The following is an 18,407-nucleotide window of genomic DNA, read 5'->3' on the forward strand; positions in this document are numbered from 1 at the left end:
GGGTTGTGGTCTTAATGAGGTTCAACAAGGCCAAGTTCAATGTGTTGCACTTGGGCTGGGGCAATCCCAGGTACTTATCTAGACTGGGCAAAGAAGAACTTGAGAGCAGCCCTACGGCGAAGGACCTGGGGGTCCTGCTGAACAAGAAGCTGGACATGAGCCAGCAGTGTGTGCTTGCAGCCCGGAAGGCCAACTGTGTCCTGGGCTGCATTAAAAAATGGGTGGCCAGCAGGGAGAAGGAGGTGATTGTCCCCCTCTACTAGGCTCTTGTGAGACCCCATGTGGAATACTGCGTGCAGGCCTGGGGCCTCCAGCACAAGAAGGATGGGTCCAGAGGAGGGCCACTAAGATGATCAGAGGGCTGGGGCACCTCTCCTATGCAGGAAGGTTGAGGGAACTGGGCTTGTTTAGTTTGGAGAAGAGAAGGCTCCAGGGAGGCCTCATTGCAGCCTTCCAGTATTTGAAGGGAGTGTATAAACAGGAGGGGGAATGCCTGTTTACATGTGTTGGTAGTGATGGGAGAAGGGGGAGTGGTTTTAAACTAAGATGGAAGATTTAGATTAGAAATTAGGAGAAAGTTTTTCACTTGGAGGGTGGTGAGGCACTGGAACAGGTTGCCCAGAGAGGATGTAGATGCCCCATCCCTGGAGGCATTCATGGCCAGGCTGGATGCATCTCTGGGCAGCATGCTCTAGTGGTTGGTACCCTGCTCAGAGCAGGGGGGTAGAAAGTAGATGATCTTTAAGGTCCTGTTCAACCCAGGCCATTCTATGATTCTATGTCTTTCCTCCCAGAGCCAGATCCCAAAGAGGCACCAGCTCCCAGGGAAATCTGGCCCTGAATTGTCCCCCATCATGAGGAGGCATGCCTAGAGAAGCCCTAGCGATAAGGGTATCCCTAGCATCAGGACCCAGGAGTCCTGGCTGCCACATTGTCCCCTGAGTTCAGAGGGACACTCAAGCAAGGCTCTCACAGCAGCCAACAGCCTTGTCCAGCCTCCTCCCAAAGCCCAGGATTTACAGTTTTGGACAGTTGACAGCCCCTGTGACACCCCTTGGGAAGGGGCTCCTAACACCCTTACCTTTGGAGGAGAGCTGCATGAGCACTGGAAACAGGGAAGTCAAACAGGGAAGTCACGTTGGAAGTGATGGTCACACTCCAGCAGCCCTCCATCTCGCTTGCTGCTGGCCTTCAGCTCAGGACAAGGGATGCCTGCCCTGGCTCCTCAGCCACAACTCCTCTGCAAGGTGCCCCTCCTCCTCTGCCCATCTGGCAGCTGTGCACAGAAGCTGTCTCCAAGAACCCACAGAAAATATCAGGAATGTTTGCACCAAGCAGTGTCCCGTTCCTGTGAATGAGTGATTAAAGGCTCCCACTGTCATATGGGGTCATTGAACTCAACTTACTCCAATGGCTTCCATAAGACTTCCATAAGACACCCACAAGGGCTCCCCCAACCTGCTGCCCATCCCATAGAGGAGTTGCTTCTTCAAATGGAGGACAGTACCTTGTTATTCACCCCCCCATCCATATGTCCCTATTCAGCACAGTGCCCCAAGCTGATGGACATGTCCCCCGACATCTCAGCACCTCTTCTATCAAGGTCCCAGCCCTGTAACAGCAGGCATGGATAAAAGCTCCTCCTGCCTGTGCCCCAGGCTGAGGGCATTGGGGCACAACCGGACTGTGTGTCCTGCCTGTACACAGGACAAAGAAAGAGGACAAAGAAATTGATTCCATGCTGAAAAAGAGAAATGACCCTGTTGTGAAGAAGTGTCTGTGCCCAGGTGAGAGAGGGAACCCCAGAGATTCCTTCAGGCTGTTTCCCAGCAGGTTCCCCTGTAGCCCCAGGGCCATGGGCAGGGAGCCTGGTGGGGAGCAGAGCAAGGGAGGCCTTGGGCTGGGCCTCTGCTGCTGAGCTGGGCTGGGCTCCTGGTCCCAAGGGGAGCTCCTGGCAAGCGGGCAGCGCTGCAGAGACACAGCTCTGCCCAGGAGCAGCTCCTCTGCATAGCGCAGCAGGGCTGGGGGCACTGCCTGCACAGACACAGTGGTTAAAGGCAGGCAGAAGTGGCAGGATGCAAAGAGCTCACTGGGGGAGAACACTTCCCAGCCCTGACCCCGGTAAGTCTCTGGCTGGAGGGCAATGCAATCGCAGGTCCTGGAGGAAGGAGAAGCCAGGGGTGCAGGCAGGGGTGTCCAGGGCTGTGGTGCAGAGCAGGGTCCCTGCTGTGCCCCAGGAGCTGTGTGCTGGGGCAGGGCCTCTGCCGCCTGCCAGGCTCAGCACTCAGCCTGCCCAGGGAGCTGTCCAGGGCGCTGCAGGGAGAAGCTGCGGGTGGAAGGACCCTCCCCGTCAGGGCAGGGTCCTGCTGCTGGCAGGCTGCTGCCTGGGGCAGCCTGCTCTCAGCTCCACAGGACATCCAGAATGTATCCAAGGGGACCTTTCATGAGGAATTTCAAGGCAGGAGTTTTCTGCTTTGTTTTCACTTTCCAACACTTACAGGATGGGGAGAGTTTGCAGAATGAAATGGAAAAGGAACTGTGAGGTCTGAACACATCTCTGGGATTCCTGAACTGTAACTCTGATCATCAGAAGTATTTTAAGGGGGCTTATAAATTGCCTTCATCCTCTATTTTGTTTATGGACAGCTTCAGCATCAAGTTTGGCTTTCTGACAGGTCATTTTTCACCTCCAAAGATGCATGTGCACCTAGCCTGTTCCTGCATTTTTTTTATTTTTTTTTATTTTTCCCAGTCAGTGCAGAGCCCTTCTGCTGAGCAAGCCCCTTGCCTCCTCTCCCACCCAGGAAAGCCCTGCCCTCACTGCTATGGATCCATGGCAAGAAGCAAGTCTGCAGCCACATTTCCAGCAGAGCAGAGGTGCATCTTTCCAACCCTGTGCCCATTTTCCTCTGTGGTGCAGGGAGGCTGAGAGCAACTGCCTAGGATCGTGGGCCATGCATTCTGTGAGGCTGGGAATGAGTTTACTTTCCCTTAATGACACATCACCATTAGGACATTTCGCTATCTCCTTGGGGTGTCCTTTCGAGTGGTGAGCTGCCCTTCAGGATGCAAATATTTTCCATAGCATCTTCATGTTATTTGAAAGCCCAGGAAAGAAGCAGAGAGATGCTGCATGCAAGAACATGCCGATGGGTTGGTGAAATGAATGACTGGTGTCCTTGGCTAAAGGAGTGGTGCTGCAAACTTGCTCAGGTACCTTGAGAAAGGCTGGGTATTCAGTGACTGGCAGTGGATTCCTCTGCTCTCAGCAGTGTCTGGTGACTTCTCAGGTAACAGAAATGTGATTGCTCTCCAAAAGCTACAGACCCAAGGCAGCTGGGAACAAGCACAGCCAGCTCCCCTCACCCTGCTCTGAGCCAAAGGGAATCCCTTTGCCTCTCAGGTCTCACAACCATTCACTGTGAGTGCAGCAGAAATCCTTAGGATTTCTGACTGTAGAGAACACTGCTTGGGCATGAAGTGGGGGGAAGAGGATATGTAGAAAAAATTGCCCCTAAAACTCCTTTCTGCCAACTAAATTCTGTAGCACTGGAATGCAGATGCTGACAAGCCCTTCTGTGTAAGAAAGGATTTCATCTGACAAAACCTGAAAATAAAACTTTGCCCAGCTGCCATGTTCCCGTGTACTCTCTGCACTGAGTCAGGACTGATACCCTCAAGAGCCCTGGAGCAGAGGCCCCAGCTCCTCATGGCACAATGAACCTTTAAAATGAAGCTCATGTTGTGGAGCTGAATGAAAGATTCCAGCAGAAAAAGGGAAAAGCTTTTAAGTATGGCAGGGGGATAGTCTACAAGGAATGGTACCGGTTTCATTCAAAGACGCCTGTCCTAACTTCTCATTGCATTGTACTACCTATACAGATCCCTACACCCAATAGGCAGCACATGTCCAACAGCAGCTCCATCACCGAGTTCCTCCTCCTGGCATTTGCAGACACACGTGACCTGCAGCTCCTGCACTTTGCGCTCTTCCTGGACATCTACCTGGCTGACCTCCTGGGCAACGGCCTCATCCTCACCACTGTAGCCTGCAACCATGGCCTCCACACCCCCATGTACTTCTTCCTCCTCAACCTTGCCCTCCTCGACCTGGGCTGCATCTCCACCACTCTCCCCAAAGCCATGGCCAATTGCCTCTGGGACACCAAGGCCATTTCCTACTCAGGATGTGTTGCACAGGTCTTTCTTTTTGTCTTCTTGATCTCAGCAGAGTATTTTCTTCTCACTGTCATGTCCTATGACCTCTATGTTGCCATCTGCAAGCCCCTGCACTATGGGACCCTCCTGGGCAGCAGAGCTTGTGCCCAGATGGCAGCAGCTGCCTGGGGCAGTGGGGTTCTCTATGCTCTGCTGCACACTGCCAGTACATTTTCCCTGCCCCTCTGCCAAGGCAATGCCGTGGACCAGTTCTTCTGTGAAATTCCCCAGATCCTCAAGGTCTCCTGCACAAATACCTACCTCAGGGAGGTTTGGGTGCTTCTGTTTAGTGCTTGTTTGACATCTGGTTGTTTTGTTTTCATTGTCTTTTCTTATGTGCGGATCTTCAGGGCTGTGCTGAGGATGCCCTCTGAGCAGGGACAGTACAAAGCCTTTTCTACGTGCCTCCCTCACCTGGCTGTGGTCTCTCCTTTTCTCAGCACTTTCATGTTTGTCTACCTGAAGCCCCCCACCATCTCCTCCCCATCCTCTAACCCTGTGGTGACAGTTCTCTACTCGGTGATGCCCCCAACACTGAACTCCCTCATCTATAGCATGAGGAACCAGGAGCTCAAGGGTGCTATTAGACAAATGATTTATTGGATGTTTCTGAGTCGTGATAGATTTTCCCTCTTTCTACACAAGTGACTTTCCTATCCCCATGACAGCCTCATCCTTGTTTCATATTTATATTTTCATTGTTATCTTTAGTGTCATTAGCATTTATGTTCTCAGAGAAACGCTTGTAGATGTCTCATTTCTAATGAGGAATGACACTGCTCTGTTTACTCTGGAGGCTCTATAAATGTGTCTCACAGTAGGTCAGCACTGACTGTTATAGTAACTCCTTAATATAACAGGATCTTCATAGTGCACTGTCTGAACACTTCACTCTTCTTTCACAGCTTGTGCCAAAATCAGGGCTGTGCAGTTGCTCCCCAGCAGGCCTCTTGCTGAATGGATTTGGGAGACCAAGCATAGGATTTAGGTGTAACATATTGGTGTCTAATGACAGCAGAGACGGTCATGGAGGTACATAGGCATGACTGTCCTACATGGGGCAGGGCAGAGGATATCCTCCAGGACATAAATGTGAAGCTGCTTGGAGAGTCCATCAGCTATGTGCAAATCTTCAGGGCTGCACTGAGGATGCCCTCTGAGCAGAAATGGCACAAAGCCTCCTCTCCTCGCCATGGTCTCCCTGTTTCGCAGGAGTGCCTTTTTTGCCTACCTGAAGTGCCCTTCCATCTTGTCCACATCCTTGGACCTGGTGATGGCTGTCCTGTAATCAGTTATGCTCCCAGCAGTGAACCCCCTCATCTACTGCACAAGGAACCAGGAGCTCAAGGAGAGACCATTTCTGCCATTAGGAAAGTGATGTCATGGATGTCAAGTGCTGTTAGGGATGGCACAGAGGGGCTGCAGGCCTCCCAACATCTGCTGCAGAGGAGAGCAGGGGACATGGCTGGGACCAATGACACCTGTACGCTTGTGCCATGTATGTCCCATACGTGGGGCTGTGCCCTCTGTGCTCCCAGGAAATGCTGTGCCCTTCAGAGGGGCTGGGGCTGTGGTGGCAGTGCCCAGAGCCCTGCAGCTGCCTGTAGTGGGTACTGCCATGGGGCCACTGCCACTGGGTTGGTCAGAGGGCAGGGAGGTGGGCAGAGGGCATGGAGCTGGGAGAGCTGGAGGGCAGCTGGGCTGGGCTGGATGCTGCCCAGCAGAGAGGAACATCCGTGTCGAGCTGGGATGTGCAGCCATTCAGGGGGTGGACATGCACCGCTGGCTTTGGGTTGTGTGGCAGGGATGGAACACAGGCCGGTGCAGGAGAGAGGAGGCTGGGTTTTGCCCTAGTGTCACGGGACAGAGCAGGGAGGTGTATCAGGGCATTCATCACCCGCAGCCTCTCTTATTGACCATGTCCAGTACTTGCCATTCCACATAGGCTTAGGGGTGAATTTGACTGCCAGGCCATCCCCATCCTCATGTCATGCTCAGGGCCTGTGTCAGATGAACAGCCAGCCCTCTCGGCCTCTGTCCTGGCCCAGAGCCCAGCAGACTTGGAGCAGGGCTCTCTGCAGAGCCCCCAATGGGACTGGGGCTGGGGCAGGACAGGGGTTGGGGCATGGGGGAGGGAGGGCCATGGCAGGAAGGGACCGTGAGGGTGGCATTTGAATTGTAACAGAGGGAGCTTGACCCAGCCTTGGATGTGCACTGCCATGTGTGCTGCCTTGGCAGCATGGCTGTGGAACCAGGTGTGGGGCAGTGGGGCTGGGCTGCAGCAGGGGCCATGAAGCAGCTCCCAGGGAAGGACCGCAGGGAAAGGCTCCAAAAAAACGTAACCTGTGGTGGTGGTGGAAGTATGGTTTTGGCAATGGCAGAGCTCATCTGGAATTGGTGTTTGCAAGAAAAGTCAAGGTAAAAGAGAAGAGCTTTGATTACTGGAATGGAGACCAAGGATGAAGAAGGGAAATGCAGGGCTGCTGCTGAGTGGGGAGGCTGATTTAATGAGAGCAGGCCAAGCTGGGCCTGAGGACTCTGTGCTTTTTTAACTGAGTCCTTATTGAAAAGGCTACTCTATTCAGGGAAAGTGCTCAAGGAGGACAAGAAAACCTATTGACCAGAACTTCAATAACCCCGGCCCCAGCACACTCTTTCTGTATGGTATCAGCCCCAGGGGAAAGGTCTTGCTGGACAAGGAGCTGGGCAGGAGGCAGCCGTATGTCCTGGCAGCAAGGGAGGCCAGCAGATTCCTGGGCTGTACAACCAGGGGCACGGCCAGGACTTGGAGGGTGGCACAATGCTGCATCCATTCAGATCCCCCATACAGGAAAGACTTCAGAGAACTGGAGGAGGTTTAGGAAAGGGCCCCCAGGATGGTCAGAGCCTGGAGCCCTTGTCCTGTGAGGAGTGGTTGACAGAGTTGGGCCTGTCCATCTTGAAGAAGGGAAGGCTGAGGGGACCTCACCGCAGCCTGCCAGAGCCTGTGAGGAGGTCATGCAGAACACAGGGCCAGGTTCCCCACCATGGTGCACAGCAGGAGGATGACAGACAATGGGTGTTGGGCGAAACCAGAGGTGCCAGGCCTGCAGCTAAGGCACAGATTTCTCACCCAGCTCAGCCAGGGCTCGTCCTGAGCAAGGTGGCCACAAGGCCTACTTGCCCTCCTGCCTGCCCCGTGCCATCAGGTGGCTGTAGCAGAGGGGACCCCCAGCCAGCCCCTTGATGGGGCTCTGCCAGCCCCTCGCCCTCTCCTCTGCAGTGACATCATTTCTGCCCAGGGAGCTCTCTGATGCGTGGGATGATGTCATAGTGCTTGCCGGCTAGCCCTTCTGAGGGCCAATCAGGATGCTGCAGTGGCAATGACCTCACTCCAGCCCCCTCCCCACGGCCTGACTATCCCCTTCCCCTCTCCCCTGTCTGGACCCCACAGACAAAAGTCGGTGTTACACAGTAGCTTTGCAGTGGTGGCCTCCGTGTTGGTTTTGCCAGGAGGACATCTGCCCAAGTGCCAAAAGGACCTACTACTACCAAGATGCCTTTGGTGTTTCAAGCTGTCACTGGCAGGGGTCTTGCAAATTCTTTCTGCAGTTATGCCCAGAGACCTTCACTCCATTGGTCCTGGGCTGGGGCTTTCATTTCAGCTGAATCTTCATTGGTCGTGGCACAATTAAGACACCTCTTATAGCTGTGCTCTGCATCCTCCTTCATGGCAGGGCACAACTCAGTGTCCTTCGCTCTGCATACGGTGTTTGTCTTAGCTCATGGATGAACTGGATTAGATCTGCTTGAGTCTTCTAAGGCCCAATCTGAGGCCTATTGCCTGCTGCACCTACAGCACAATAAATATTACTTTCCCTTACTATACGTATTGACCTGATGGGTCTGTTCATATTAATGCCTTTTGATTTCCCTAGTAGGAAGGTGTCCTGGTTTCAGTTAGGACAGAGTTAATTTTCCTCCTAGGAGCTGGTAGGGTGCTATGTTTTGGCTTAGGAGAAGAATGCTGCTAACATGCTGATGTTTTAATTGTTGCAGAGCAGTACTTACACCAAGCCAAGGACTTTTCAGCTCCTCGCTATGTCCTCCCAGCAGGCAGGCTGGGGGTGCAGCAGGAGCTGGGAGGGGACAGACCCAAGACAGCTGACCCAAACTGGCCAAAGGGGTATTCCATACCATCTGACGTCATGCTAAATATATAGGGCTGGCTAGCCAGGGTGGAGGGCCGGCTGCTTGGGGATAGGCTGGGCATTGGTCAGCGGGTGGTGAGCAATTGCATTGTGCATCCCTAGTTTCGTACAAATTATTATTATTGTTGTTGTTATTGTTATTATTATTAATATTCTGTCTTCATAAATGGTTTTTATCTCAACCCACAGGCTTCACTTTCCTGTTTCCCTCCCCCATCTCAGAGAGGGAGGGGAGAGGGTGAGCGAACGGCTGTGAGGTGTTTAGCTGTTGGCCGGGCTAAACCAGAACAGAAGGAGACGTATTCTCAGACCGGGGTAAGCTGCTGGGCTCTGCCACAGCCACTCAAAGTCACCTGCACTTGAGTATTTCTGCCTGAGGTTATCACACATGCAGCAACACGAGTTTCTCAGGGGTCTCAATGGCCATTTCAAGTGTAGTGAACTCCAGGAATCCACTTGCAAGTGTGCCAGGATGCATGGTGCCAGCCCACAGGAATCCCTTGCACAAATTATGGTCTTATCCAGGCCATAGTCTCGAGTTCCCAGACTGAAGTGGCTGCCTTCCAATGATTGTGACTTAATGTTAGACTCATAGAACCATAGAACCATGGAGCCAAGTAGATTGGAAAATACCTCTCAGATCATCAAGTCCACTCATTTACTTAACACTGACACGTCTATCCCTAAACCTTGTCCCTAAGCACCACACCTACATGTCTTCTGAATACCTCCAGGGATGACCAGTCCACCACATCCCTGGGCAGCCTGTTCCAATGCATCACAACACTTTCAAGGAAGACATTTTTTTTTCCCAATAACCAACCTAAACCTCCCCTGGTGCAACTTGAGGCCATTTCTTCTTGTCCTGTGTCTGGCCCCAGTACCAAGCCCTGGGGGACTCCACTTGTGACCCGCAAAGTTAATTTAGATTTAACTTTGGGAAATAGAGTCAAAGGTTTTGCTAAACCTTAGGCAGACAACATCCACAGCCTCTCCCTCATCCCCTAAGTGCATCACCTTTTCATAGGAAAACAGGTTCATCACACAGGATGGAGATTCTCCTTAGTCCTCCTTTTGTTGCTAAGGCATTTATAAAAGCATTTTTAATTCTCCTGTACGGCAGTAGCCAGACTGAGTTCCAGTTGGGCTTTAGCCCTTCTAATTTTCTCCCTGCACAGCCTCACAACATCTCTGTAGTCCTCCTGAGTGTTCTGCTCCTTCTTCCAAAGGTCATCAACTCTCTTTTTCTTACTGAGCTCCAGCCAAAGCTCTTGGTTCAGCCAGGCCCATCTTCTCTGCTGTCTCATCTTTTGGCACATGGGGATGACCTTTTCCTCTGCCATTAGGATTTCCTCCTTGAAGACTGTCCAGCCTTCCTGGACTCCTTTACCTTTCACGACTGCGTCCTAAGGGACTCTGCCATCCAGCCTCCTTAAGAGACCAATATCTACCCTCCAGAAATCCAAGGCACCAGTTCTGCTAACCCTGCTCCTTACCTCTTTAAGAATCAAAAACTATTAATTCATGATCGTTATGCCCAAGATGGCCTCCAACCTTCACATCCCCCTCAAGTCCTTCACTGTTCACAATCAAAAGGTCCAGGCGGGCACTTTTCCTGGTTTCCTCACTGACCAGCTGTGTTGTGAAGTTATCTTCCACACACTCCAAAGACCTCCTAGACTGTTTCCTCTCTGCTGATTTATTTATTTATTTATTTATTTATTTTTCCAGCAGACATCTCGGAAGTTGAAGACTCCAGTCAGACTGTATTTTCAGTAACCAAGTCAGTATCAGCCAGTGTGTCAGTGGCTCTAGGACAAGGATGCTCTCCAGGCATTCCAGACTTTGATTCAGTAACCTGAAGCACTCTAGGAGAGTCACTGAGCACAAGCCAACATGTCCAAGCTCTTTTGTGTTTGTATAAAGCATTCCCATACTCCAAATTCACCTCTAGAAAGTCGAAAACACTCCAGGCACCCACAATTGACATAATCAATGACAGAATTACTGCAGCCTGTTGCAAGGAGTCCCAGCATTGCCTTTCCCTGATGACCAGCTCTGGAAAAGGCCTTGGGTTGCCTAGCTTTGACCGCCAATGGGTAGTGGAAAGCAAGAGAACCAAAGCTATGCATATATCCAGGCTCGAAGGGTGCAAGCCACTCATAGAAGGAGCCCAGGAAACAGGTGGCAGTGACAGCTTCTGCCAAGAGGCAAAACCCCTCTCTCAACAGAAAGGATGAGGAACAAAGCCTTCATTCCATTTGGCTGATCTCACAGTAATACCCAGGCACAAAGCTGCCAGGCTGTTACCATGACTGTGGCAGTGTGCCGCTCTGTCAAGCAACAAGTAGCATTTCAGGAGAATCCAGCCCTATTGCTTATTCTGCAACTAAATGGCCACTTTTCTGACCCTGTCAGGCTTCTCATGCAATTGACAACACAAAGATAAGTTGGTGTCTCCTTCCTAAGGAGGAATAACCCCAAGCACCAGTTCAGTCTGAGTGGAGGGGGGAAAATCACCTCCCTTGGCCTGCTGGCAACACTCTTCCAGATGCACCCCAGGATCCCCTTGGCCTTCTTGGCCACAAGGGCACATTGCTGGCTCACGGTCAGCCTGCTGTCCCCCAGGACTCCCAGGTCCTTCTTTGCAGAGCTGTTCTCCTGCAGGTCAGTTCCCAGATTCATCTCTCCAGCCTGCTGAGGTCACTCTGAATATGAGCCACTCCTCCCAGCGTTGTGTCATCAGTAAAGCTTGTGAGAATGCAGTCCCTTACATCATACACTTCAGTGATGAATAATCTGAACAACAAAGAGGAACTTTGGCACGTGCTGTAGCCCTGCACACCCTGGTAGCACAATTCCTGCTGCAGGACTCAATAACCGCAGTTTTCAGAGCGGGCCATTTAGTGTTTCCTTTGTCAGCTTCCAAGTCTGTTCCCCAGGAGAGACCCTGCTGCCATCCAGGAGCTGTGAGCCCCAGGGAAACCAAGAGCCCTGTGCAGGGAGCCTGGTGGGGAGCAGAGCAAGGGAGGCCTTGGGCTGGGCCTCTGCTGCTGAGCTGGCCCGCGCTCCTGAGCCCAAGGGGAGCTCCTGGCAAGCGGGCAGCGCTGCAGAGACACAGCTCTGCCCAGGAGCAGCTCCTCTGCACAGCGCAGCAGGGCTGGGGGCACTCCCTGCACAGACACAGTGGTTAAAGGCAGGCAGAAGTGGCAGGAGGCACAGAGCTCACTGAGGGACAACACTTCCCAGCCCTGACCCCGGTAAGTCTCTGGCTGGAGGGCAATGCAATCGCAGGTCCTGGAGGAAGGAGAAGCCGGGGGTGCAGGCAGGGGTGGCCAGGGCTGTGGTGCAGAGCAGAGTCCCTGCTGTGCCCCAGGGGCTGTGTGCCGGGACAGGGCCTCTGCCGCCTGCCAGGCTCAGCACTCAGCCTGCCCAGGGAGCTGTCCAGGGCGCTGTGGGGAGAAGCCGCGGGTGGAAGGAGCCTCCCCCTCAGGGCAGGGTCCTTCTGCTGGCAGGAGGCTGATGCTTGCCTGGGGCAGCCTGCTCTCAGCTCCACAGTACAACAGGGATGTTTCCAAGGGGACTTGGCAAGAAAATTAAGGCAGGGGTTACCTGCTTTAGGCTAAGCATTTCTGCCGAGTTTCTGCATTCATTTTTTTCCCTTTTGGCTCACTGGGAATAGTGAGCCAAACTCACTTTGGTTGTTTTGTATTCAGCTTTGGGTGTTTTGTATTCATTGTGCTCTCCTATGTTCAGATCATCAGGACCGTGCTGAGGATGCCCTCTGAGCAGGGGAGGCACAAAGCCTTCTCCATGTGCCTCCCTCACCTGGCTGTGGTCTCCCTGTTTATCAGCACTGTCATGTTTATCTACTTGAAGCCCCTCTCCAACTCCTCCCCATTCCTGGACCTGGTGGTGGCAGTTCTGTACTCGGTGGTTCCTCCAGCAGTGAACCCCTTTATCTACAGCATGAGAAACGAAGAGCTGAAAGTTGCACTGAACAAAGTGATTTCGTTGACATTTTCCACTGCTGGTAAACTTATCACGTCTCCACAAATGACTCACAATATTCATTGTATTCACTACATTCCTGTGCATTATATTATATTATATTATATTATTATTTGTTGTTGTTGTTGTTTTGGTTAAGTACCATTGTGATGTTCCTACACACATTTGACTTCGTCTCATTTTATCTGAAACATCAACCTACTCTCTTTCTCTGTAGCCCCCATCACATATGTGTGCCACTGGGACTGAGCTGACTCTCTCATAGTGTCTGTTTATACCCTGGCTTCCACGGGCAAATGAGATGTCTGCTTATACCCTGGCTTCCACGGGCAAATGAGATGTCTGCAGTCTCCATGGAAGAAATGTGGACCCAATGGGCACAGGGAAGGTGGGTCTGGAAAAGGTTTCATGTCATCCTCAAGCACAAAGGAATGGCACAAAACTGAACCAGGGGAGGTTCAGACTGGACATTAGGAAAAAATTCTTTACCATGAGGATGGTCAGACAGTAAAGAGTATCTCCACACCCACAAGGCCATTGAGCAGGGTGTCTCAGGGCAGAGATTCAGCCCAGATTCAGCCCAGCTTGTAGCATGAACAAAAAGGCAAAACCGCCCAAGAAAGCTACCACCAGCCCCCTCATGGTTCCCAGCACCAGCCTTCCACCAATGTCTGGGGAAGAACAGTCACTGAAATGTGAGCACCTCCATCCTCCTGGTGGGCTCAGGGCCTGTATCGGTTGAATGGCCAGCCCAGCCTGGTCCCTCTCTGGGCCCAGAGCCCAGCCTGCCCAGGGCAGGTCTGTCTGCGAACCCCTGTGTTGAACATGCTGGGTCTGGGACAAGGCTGGGTGAAGGTGGAAGGCTGCTAAAGCAGGAGGGCACTGGGGAGTTGTTGCAGTGAGAGCTGGCAGGGGACTGTGCTGGGGGAACATTTCCTTATGGACAAGGTGAGAGAATGCAATTAAACAACTCATGGGTTGAGGTAAGGGGCAGGAAATTGTTCACAATTACTGTCACAGCAAGACAGACTTGGTTTGGTGAGAATACATGTCATTTAATGTAAATTAATAAGAGTCTAGAGCAGTGACAACTAAGAGCCAACAAAAACCAACTTCAAACCCCACCTCACTTCCTTAACTTCCTCCCCACTGAGTGATGCATGGGGATGAGGAATGAGGGTTAAGGTCAGTCCATAACACTTCATCTCCATCCTCACCCTCTTCCGCTGCTCCAGGGTGGGTGGGGTCCCTCCCTCCCATGGGATGCGTTTCTTCCCAAACTGATCCAACATGAATTTTCCACAAACTGCAGTTCTTAAGATGTTATCCAACATGGATCTGTACAGAGCTGGGGAAAGTCCATCAGAAGTGGTCCACTCCAGTGTCAGCTCCTCCCTATGGGCTGCAGCTCCCACCAGAAATCTTGGTCCTGTGTGGACTCGCCTCCAATGGCTGCCACCTCCTTCAGGCCACATCCACCTGCTCCACATGGGCTCCTCCATGGGCTGCAGGGGAACTTTTGCTCTGGTGCCTGGAGCACTTCCTGCCCTCCTTCTGCACTGACCTTGGTGTCTGCAGGGCTGCTTCTCTCACATTTTCTCACTCCTCTGCCAACTGCTGCTGCACAGAGTATTTTTACCCTTTCAAAAATTTATATCAAAGAGGCACAACCAGCATTGCTCATTGGCTCAGCTTTTGGCCAGCAGCCAGCAGGTTCCTTTTCGAGCTGGAGGAGCTGGTTGTGATCTGAACTGCGGCAGCTCATCCTTAAACAAGGGAAATGCCCTTGCAGAATAGGGTGTTTTGAAGGAGCAGGTCCCACTATTACAGTCTGGGAATGGTACATTACTTGTTATAACTAGAAAAGAGAAAAGGCAGTAAGAAGGAAGTTTGTGCCATTTGAACCACATGGTCTGCCTGTTGTGATTCACAGGATCACCTAGAGAAACAGATAAGAAGGTAAAGAGTACACAGAATTGTGTGTTTGACCATGTCCATGCCTTGTGTGCACATCTGTGTATGAGATTGTGTGTTTGTGTCTTTGTGCATGCACTTGTGAGTATCTGCCTGTGTGCAAAAGAGCTGAGACTTCTGGGGCAATTTCTCCAGGCTCCTGATGCAAGAAGAAGCTGGGCTGGACCTTAGGACTGAGGCACATTCTTTGAGGGTCCCACATACATGGGGAAGGTGAAAGGGGCATTAGCATGTCATCAGTATGCTCCCTTTTCCAGTGCAGCATGCAGAGGCATCCAGTCATGGACAAGCTCGAGGAGAGGGCTAGTTTTTCCTGTGGTCACAGCTGCACTCCGAAAGTCCACAAAAACAATACCCACAAGCACCCACTAAGGAAGGACTGTGAGCAGGAGAGCTTGAGGATTGTCCTGGTTTCAGCTAGGATAGAGTTAATTTCCTCCTTGTAGCTGGTATGGTGCTGTGTTTCGGATTTAGGATGAGAATAATGTTTTCATTGTTTGTGAGCAGTGCTTACTCTAAGCCAAGGACTTTTCAGCTTCTCACACTGTCCTGACAGCGGGCAGGCTGGGGGTGCAGCAGGAGCTGGGAGGGGACAGAAGCAGGACAGTTGACCCAAACTGGCCAAAGTGGTATTCCATACCATATGATGTCATTCTGTATAATTATATGGGGGGGCTGGCCAGGGTGGAGGGGCTGGCCAGGGTGGGGGGGGGCGGGCTGCTCAGGAATAGGCTGAGCATTGGTCAGCGGGTGGTGAGTAATTGCATTGTGCATCACTTTTGTACATATTAGTATTTTCCTTTCTTTTCTGTCCTAATGAACCATCTTTATCTCAACCCTTAGGCTTTGTATTTTTTCTGATTCTCTCCCCCATCCCAGAGAGGAAGGGGGGTGGGTGAGTGAATGGCTGTGTGGTTCTTAGCTGCTGGCCGGGTTAAACCACAACAAGGATCTAGGGGATTTCACAGAAGAACTGGTACACAGCATTGCCTTGGGGTGGACCCAAGCTGAGGACTTGCTGATGACTTTTGGGCTAAGGGTCAGCACACAGCCTGGGGGAGACTGTCACATGGACATGTGATGGACTTGGACTGAGGAACAGATGCAAACTGGTATGGCTGCTGTGTCATGCTTCCATCCCTAGAAGCCCTGACACAGGGCCCCAGACTTGCTTTTGATGCCACTCTTCAGGAAAGATTATGGAGTTATGAGATGCAGAATAGAGAACACCGGTCCTTCTTTAGCCACTTCCCAACCTAGCGCAGCAACAGGAAACTGGATTTCTGGCTCATCTTCTACCCTAACTCATGAACATGCATTAGGGTACCCACAGTCCAGACCTAGTCTTGGATTAGGTGAACACCAGTATTTTTGGCAACTTCCAGACAAGGTTAGCTCCCATTTGATCTCTCCCCATGTGTCCTCTGATCTGTCCAGCTCTTCCTGGCCACCTCCCCATGCTCCCCACAGGTCCCTGGGCTGGGGGCACTATGAGCAGACCAAGCAGGCTGTGGTGCCCAAGAGGTGACTGCACACTGGCTGTGCTGCACAGGGTAGGAAGTAAACCCAGCTGGGTTGGGATCACTGCTGCTAATCGTGCTCATTATGGTCTGTAATTCTGGCAGGTGCTCAGAAAGAGCAGGAAACACTGCCAAGGACACTAGGGGTTTCTTGGTGTCTTTCTAGATCCAGCTGGTGATACTTTGTAAGAGTGACATTAATGTCTCTCCAACCTCCCTTCCCTGTGCATGCTGGTACTCCACAGAATCCCACAGGAATTATGACATTCTTCTTTGGTGACAAGATCTTGGGCATTTTCTCTCTTTGTAGGCCCCCAGTCACTGCCTGCCCTGGGCCCATGCTGCCCATGGAGAACACCTGGGCTCTAAACACAGGTCTACGTTCATGACCTGGAGGCTGTCCTCTGCCCTGCCACATTTGGGATAGTCATGGCTATGTACCTCAGTGACCCTTCACCATCTCTGCTGTCATAAGACACCAACAAGCGGCTCCTAAATCCTACTTATGGTCTCTCACAGCTCACACCACGGCAATGACCTATTCCCTCCCAGATCCATGCAGCAACAGGCCTTCCATGGAGCAGCTGTACAGCCCTGATCTTGGCAGCGGCTTTGAAAGACTAGCCAAGTCTTCAGGCAGCGCACTAGGGACACCCCATTTTATTACACAGATGCTAAGAGAGTCAGTGGTGATGTACTTTTAGACACATATTTACAGAGCCTCAAGAGGAAACAGAGCAGTGTCATTACTCAGTAAATGGATGATGAATAACTTTTTTTTTTTTGTTATATTTTTTTTTCATTTTTTAGAACATTATAAATTCAAGTGGCACTGAAGATAATAACAGCTATAATGATAATGATACAAGGATCAAGCCTGCAAGAGGATCAAGCCTGCAAGAGGATGCTGGGAAAGTCATTTCTGGAGAAGAAGGGAAAAGAATCATTCTTAAGAAACAACTGCGAAATGGCTCTCCTAACAGCAACCTTGAGCTCCTGGTTCCTCATGCTGTAGATGAGAGGGTTCAGTGTTGGAGGAATCACTGAGTACAGAACTGCCACCAACACATTCAAGGATGGGGAGGAGATGGAGGGAGGCTTCAGGTAGGCAAACATGGCAGTGCTGAGAAACAGGGAGACAACGAATAGGTGAGGAAGACACATGGAAAAGGCTTTGTGCCGCCCCTTCTCAGAGGGCATTCTCAGCACAGCCCTGAAGATCTGCACATAGGACAGAATGATGAAAAAAAAACACCCGGATGCTAAACAGAAACCAACCAGAAGAAGCCAAACTTCCCTGAAGTAGGAGTGTGAACAGGAGAGCTTGAGGATCTGGGGGATTTCACAGAAGAACTGGTCCACAGCATTTCCTCTGCAGAGGGGCAGTGAAAATGTATTGGTAATGTGCAGCACACCAGTGAGAAACCCACTGCCCCAGGCAGCTGCTGCCATCTGGGCACAAGCTCTGCTACCCAGGAGGCTCCTGTAGTGCAGGGGCTTGCAGATGGCAACGTAGCGATCATAGGACATGATGGTGAGAAGAGAATACTCTGCTGATATCAGGAAGGGAAAAAGAAAAACCTGTGCAACACACCCTGCATAGGAAATGGCCCTAGTGTCCCAGAGAGAATTGGCCATGGCTTTGGGGAGAGTGGTGGAGATGCAGCCCAGGTCAAGGATGGCGAGGTTGAGGAGGAAGAAGTACATGGGGGTGTGGAGGCAGTGGTCGCAGGCTACAGCAGTGAGGATGAGGCCATTGCCCAGGAGGGCAGCCAGGTAGATGCCGAGGAAGAGCGCAAAGTGCAGGAACTGCAGCTCCCTTGTGTCTGCGAATGCCAGGAGGAGGAACTCAGTGATGGAGCTGCTGTTGGACATGTGTTGCCTCTGGGAATAGAAGGCTGTCAGAGGAGGGAAAATCAGTACAACATTAGGACAGAATTCTGTGATCAAACCTACTCAATTTCTTGTACAATTCTTCCAAGACTGCCTTTCCCTTTTCAGGAAGATCTTTGCAGGTCCCTTTCACAAGCTTTGGTTGATGATGATCCCAGTGCCACTGCGATCAGAAGGGCTCTGGAGGTGGTATTCCTGACCTACACAGTTAGGTAAATGAGGACATGGGCTGTTCTTGTATTAAATACAGATCAAAGAATTTTCAGCATGCTTGCTGAAAATTCAAAAAAAAACTCACTCCATGTCCAAGCCTCTGTTGCCTGCAGCTATCCCTGCCTGCAGCTGGGTCTCTGTCCCCACGCCTCCTGCCTGCAGGTCACAGCCCCCATCCCACCCGCTGGGTGCTCAGCTCTGCCCTGCAGACACCTCCTGGCAGCAGGGCTCTGCCCAGGGGCAGCTTGCTGGGGACATGTCCTAGAGACCAGGTCACACAGACCCTGCTGACACTGCATGTGTGGTGGTGGAGCTTTCTATGAGCTGAGGGGCAGGAAAGGGTCTTGCTGTGATTCTTGCAGTCCTCAGTGGGATGGATCTGGTATCT

The 18,407-nt window shown here is 51.7% G+C and overlaps 2 protein-coding genes across 2 annotated transcripts; one reads left to right on the top strand and one right to left on the bottom strand.

The window, feature by feature from the left end:
• Positions 1 to 14: 14 nt before the first annotated feature.
• On the top strand, positions 15 to 12,668 carry LOC118159576 (olfactory receptor 14C36-like). The gene is made up of 5 exons (XM_035314153.1): positions 15 to 170; positions 3,973 to 4,697; positions 5,093 to 5,099; positions 12,312 to 12,441; positions 12,637 to 12,668. Exons 1-5 carry the CDS (start codon positions 15 to 17, stop codon positions 12,666 to 12,668), a joined length of 1,050 nt encoding a protein of 349 aa, XP_035170044.1.
• Positions 12,669 to 16,801: 4,133 nt separating this feature from the next.
• Positions 16,802 to 17,804, bottom strand: LOC118159577 (olfactory receptor 14C36-like). The gene has a single exon (XM_035314155.1). The coding sequence runs from the start codon at positions 17,786 to 17,788 to the stop codon at positions 16,802 to 16,804; it is 987 nt and encodes a 328-aa protein (XP_035170046.1). The 5' UTR covers positions 17,789 to 17,804.
• Positions 17,805 to 18,407: the final 603 nt, after the last annotated feature.

This window comes from Oxyura jamaicensis, unplaced genomic scaffold, assembly GCF_011077185.1.
Source record: "Oxyura jamaicensis isolate SHBP4307 breed ruddy duck unplaced genomic scaffold, BPBGC_Ojam_1.0 oxyUn_random_OJ71079, whole genome shotgun sequence".
NCBI classification, from domain to species: Eukaryota; Metazoa; Chordata; class Aves; order Anseriformes; family Anatidae; genus Oxyura; species Oxyura jamaicensis.

Excerpts from the sequence above, each read along its gene's own strand:
- LOC118159576 (XM_035314153.1), top strand. The coding sequence starts at position 15 with ATGAGGTTCAACAAGGCCAAGTTCAATGTGTTGCACTTGGGCTGGGGC. Across the intron at positions 171-3,972 it reads TGGACATGAGCCAGCAGTGT|CTCCTGCACTTTGCGCTCTT; the intron begins GTGCTTGCAGCC and ends CGTGACCTGCAG. Across the intron at positions 12,442-12,636 it reads GTTGACATTTTCCACTGCTG|CCCCCATCACATATGTGTGC; the intron begins GTAAACTTATCA and ends CTTTCTCTGTAG.
- LOC118159577 (XM_035314155.1), bottom strand. The coding sequence starts at position 17,788 with ATGTCCAACAGCAGCTCCATCACTGAGTTCCTCCTCCTGGCATTCGCA.